The sequence below is a fragment of the Electrophorus electricus genome, chromosome 8 (genome assembly GCF_041902795.1).
Source record: "Electrophorus electricus isolate QZ-2024a chromosome 8, ASM4190279v1, whole genome shotgun sequence".
Classification (NCBI taxonomy): domain Eukaryota; kingdom Metazoa; phylum Chordata; class Actinopteri; order Gymnotiformes; family Gymnotidae; genus Electrophorus; species Electrophorus electricus.
This window is the reverse complement of record NC_137504.1, coordinates 33,473,292-33,477,500: the sequence shown is the minus strand read 5'-3', so window position 1 is coordinate 33,477,500 and position 4,209 is coordinate 33,473,292. Positions and strand designations below refer to the sequence as shown.

At 44.3% G+C, this 4,209-nt stretch overlaps 1 protein-coding gene across 1 annotated transcript in view; it reads left to right on the top strand.

Moving 5' to 3' along the window:
- nalf2 (NALCN channel auxiliary factor 2) overlaps positions 1 to 3,551 on the top strand; it is a 5,682-nt gene extending 2,131 nt beyond the window's left edge. Inside the window, exons 2-3 of the mRNA XM_026996456.3 lie at positions 476 to 647; positions 1,326 to 3,551. Of these exons, the coding sequence (XP_026852257.2) occupies positions 476 to 647; positions 1,326 to 1,633 (480 nt within the window). The 3' untranslated portion in view covers positions 1,634 to 3,551. The remainder of the gene's footprint in view (positions 1 to 475; positions 648 to 1,325) is intronic.
- The last annotated feature ends 658 nt before the right edge of the window (positions 3,552 to 4,209 follow it).

The window sequence follows — 4,209 nt, the reverse complement described above, 5'->3', positions numbered from 1 at the left end:
TGTGTGTGTTTGAGTGTGTGTGTGCGTGCGTGCATGTGTGTGCGTGCGTGTATGTGTGTGTGTGTTTGTGTGTGTATGTGGGTGTGTGTGTGCATGCATGTGTGTGTGTGTGTATTATCACCTCTATCATCTCATTGTGTATCCTGACACGACAGCTGCTGATGGTTTATAACCAACATCGGACTCACCGCCAGAAGAACAAGTTCACTCCTTTAGAACAGTTTAACCTGTGCGCGCACACACATTCCTCTTTAAGAATTAAGGACTTGGTTCCTCACATGCATTTGACATTTTGCATGTATATGCATGTCGATTGTGTGTGTGTGTATTTATGTGTGTTTGTGTGTACATGTGTGTATTTACATATGTGTTTATTTATGTATGGGTGTATTTATGTATGGGTGTATTTATGTATGTGTGTATGTGTGTGTTTGTACATGTGTGCTTTTATGTGTGTGTGTGTGTGTGTATACAGGTAATGTACAAGACCTGGCTGTGTGTGGAGTATTTCCCAGTGCTTCCGCACGCATGTGTGCGGTGGGTGTCGTGCAGGCAGTACTGCCATGAGGTTGTAGCCAGCTGCCCGTACATCCTGCCTGACAACAACCACCTGGTGTACGGGGGTCTGCCCAGCTTCCTCTGCACAGGTAACAAAACTGACATGTGTCATGTCAGCACAGGTGACATGCTGTAACACAGCTGACATGTCATAGCACAGGTGACAATCCCATAGCAGAGGTGACATGCTGTAACACAGCTGACATGTCATAGCACAGGTGACAATCCCATAGCAGAGGTGACATGCTGTAACACAGGTAACATTCTATAACACAGTCATTACATGAATGATAACATTACACTACTGACACATGCAGGTAGCACAAATCATTTTGCACAGTGCAGTAACACAAGTCCTTACACACATAATGGCACAAGTCCGTACGCACACTACGGCACAGTTACATGACACACAACCGAGCAAAACACACAAGTAATCTAGAAATGTTATTACAGTTACACACACAACCCAGAAAAACACACACAAGTAATCTAGAAATGTTAACACAATCACACGACACACAACCCAGAAAAACACAGGTAATCTAGAAATGTTAACACAGTTACACGACACACAACCCAGCAAAACACATGTAAACTGGATAATTTTGAACAGATACCCAGCAAAACAATCAGGATATTTTAACACCATACAAGCTCCAGCAAAACACAGGCAAAGGTGTGTTTAGTGCAGTTTTATAAATGACACTGCACAGTTAACACAGGTGATGTCAGTGGTCTACTCTTTTATTTTTGTTCTGTGTCAGGTCTGCTGGAGGATGACGTGACCAGTCAGGGGCTGGATTGCTGTGATGTCAGGTGGAGTGGGTGTGGCTCGGCAGTAGGAGCTGCGTGTGCTCTGAGCCACCTCCCAGTCTCACTGTCATGGCAGTGGAGGTCGTCGTCAGACGCGGTTTCCTGTGCGTGTCGTCTCTATGGCAACAGGCTGAAACTGTGCGTTCTTGCTCTCTTCCTGTTGCACACCGTCGTTTCCATAACAATCCTGCAACCCAGCAGCACTGTGTCTCTGGATGCCATGGTTACACTGGAGGAGGGGCCTACCAGAGAGGAATGAAGGACTCAGACACCACCCATAAAACACTGCTAAATTCCTATTGGAGGATCCACACCGAGGAATGTGATGTCACAGGCGCGCAGGGGTTGGCACACAGACAGGAGGAGAAAATGACAGCAGGAAGTCCCACCCCTCCTGCCATATGTCATTTCCTGTCTTGCTAAAAGCTAAAAAAGTGGCCTGTCCCTTTTTGCTTATTCTGTGTGTTTGTGTAAGCCTTTGCTTTGTTTTTACAACGGAACACTGAAACATTAAAATTTTCCAGCCATCAGCTGCAAAATGACCTTGACATGTTTTCTATCAAGCGTAAGTCTGGAGAGGTTTGTGATTGGTATTCTGAGAGCGATGAAAACAACCCTTCAGTCATTTGTGGTAATTTGTGGTGACCGTATGCTGCGGAGACTTGGCTCCTGAGGTCTGTCATGGAAGACAGCAGTAATCTCACTGCGGTTTTGCACTGGATTAGAGGGACTTTGCTTTAAAGACCAAATACTTCAAAGAGACATTGTATTTAAATTTCAGGAAAAAAAAAACAACAACTTTCTCTCAGAGAGAGAAGAATACATGTAATTGAAGTCTTGGCACATGACATTCACAATTCTTCTCGTAACGGCTAAGCCGAGCGGTGGTTGAGGCAGACATCATTAAGAGCGGCTATCGCCAACCCCTTTCGCACGTCTATCGGGTCTGTACTCGGCTTGTCCTGCAGGTGGCGGCGGTGAGCAACAGTAGAGCCAGCTGAATTCACATGCTCGATACCTCCAACGCTGTAACGCACAGAGGAAGGTTCTTTTCTGTTTTAGTTGAGCAGACTAATAGTTTATTTGAGTTGAGTAGAATAATGGTTTGTTGGAGGGGTTTGTCAGAGCCAGAGCGCACGGGCTGTGACGTCGTTCTGACTGCATGAGATGTTCCATGGGATGTGTTTTAGCAACATTTTTGAAGCCTGAATTGATTGTTTAACATGGTGGTTTTGCGTGCGTGTGCATGTGTGACAGAGAGAATGTGTTTTTGCAGTGTTTTATATTTTTGTACTTTGTGTGTGTCTATGCATGCTATACTTGTGAGCATGCGTGTGCGTATGTGTGTTTATGCATGTTTGTGGGCATTTGCATGTATGAATGTATTTGTGTTGACATATATGCGTGGGTGTGTGTCTGTGCGTGCACACATGGTGGTGCGTGAGTGTTTGTGTGCGTGCATGTGCATGAGTCACTGCCTACTCCACTGCAACTCATGTAAACAGGTAGTTGCCATGGTGATAGGACATCATATTGGGTTATTTATTTGTTTATTTTTGCTCTGATTTTTTTTTTAAACTCTTGTCCTTTATAATCAATGACCGCTGTACCCAGACTCCACCCCTTCCTACACGCTCTCACTACTGACTTCAGATCAGTTCCCCAGACCTTACCACAGTGCTGGCTTTAGGCTGCTGAAGCTTAAAGACTGAAAACAGATCAGTCCTGTGACAGTTTCATGACTTTTTCGATTTTCACTGATGTTACGATTCTTTTCTGAAAACGTATGTTGAATGTCAACCCACCTGAACCCTGACCCCACTAACAACAGATGCAAAAAAAAGAGTTTACCTTAAACGTTTAGAACTGACCTGGGATCAGGCCTCTAACTGTTCACAGTGACCGTCCTCCGTGGAGGTGATCTCAATTGGCACAACAGGCATGTTATCTATCCATCCAAACTCCATAGGACAGTTGTGTTAAACGACTGATCTGGGACCAGTGTTTGTCTGAAGTTTCCTTTAGGAACATGATCCAAGTCGGCAAAGACCCTCTTCTCTGCCCGGATCTGTTTGCTCAGCCCACCCTGACATATGATGGCAGCTCTGTTTGGGTGGGGAGGGGTCAGGTGACCAGGTGACCTAGTGCTCCCTGGACCAATAAAACATCAAAACATCTGCTTCCCTGGACTAATGTTTTTATACTCTCTCTCTCTCTCTCTCTCTCTCTCTCTCTCTCTCTCTCTCTCTCTCTCTCTCTCTCTCTCTCACACACACACACACCCACACACCCAACCATGCACAAACACAGCCCAGTGTATAAATGCTGTATCTTGGACAGATGAGGTCAGTATTGCATATATGAAAATGTTTTCATTGCAATGATGTATTTTTATTAGTGGTAAATAAAAAAAGGAGATGTGTATTGGTTTGAATGGGAAGTTAAATTAAGTGTTGAATGTCTTATTTATTTCACTGTGGAACTCAAAACAATGGAATCTTCTAGCCGCTAGAGGGAGGGACGTCATAACTGTGGTAGTGCAGGTTTTCATCTCATGGTGGCGCTGTGGCACCTTCCTACCTCTTCTCATTCCAAAGCAGCTTTCTAAGATATAAAGCTTCAATTGATTAATTTACCCCTCTAACACACTAGTTTACCCCTCTAACACACTAGTTTACTCCTCTAACACACTAGTTTACCCCTCTAACACACTAGTTTACTCCTCTAACATACTAGATTACCCCTCTAACACACTAGTTTACTCCTCTAACACACTAGTTTACTCCTCTAACACACTAGTTTACCCCTCTAACACACTAGTTTACTCCTCTAACA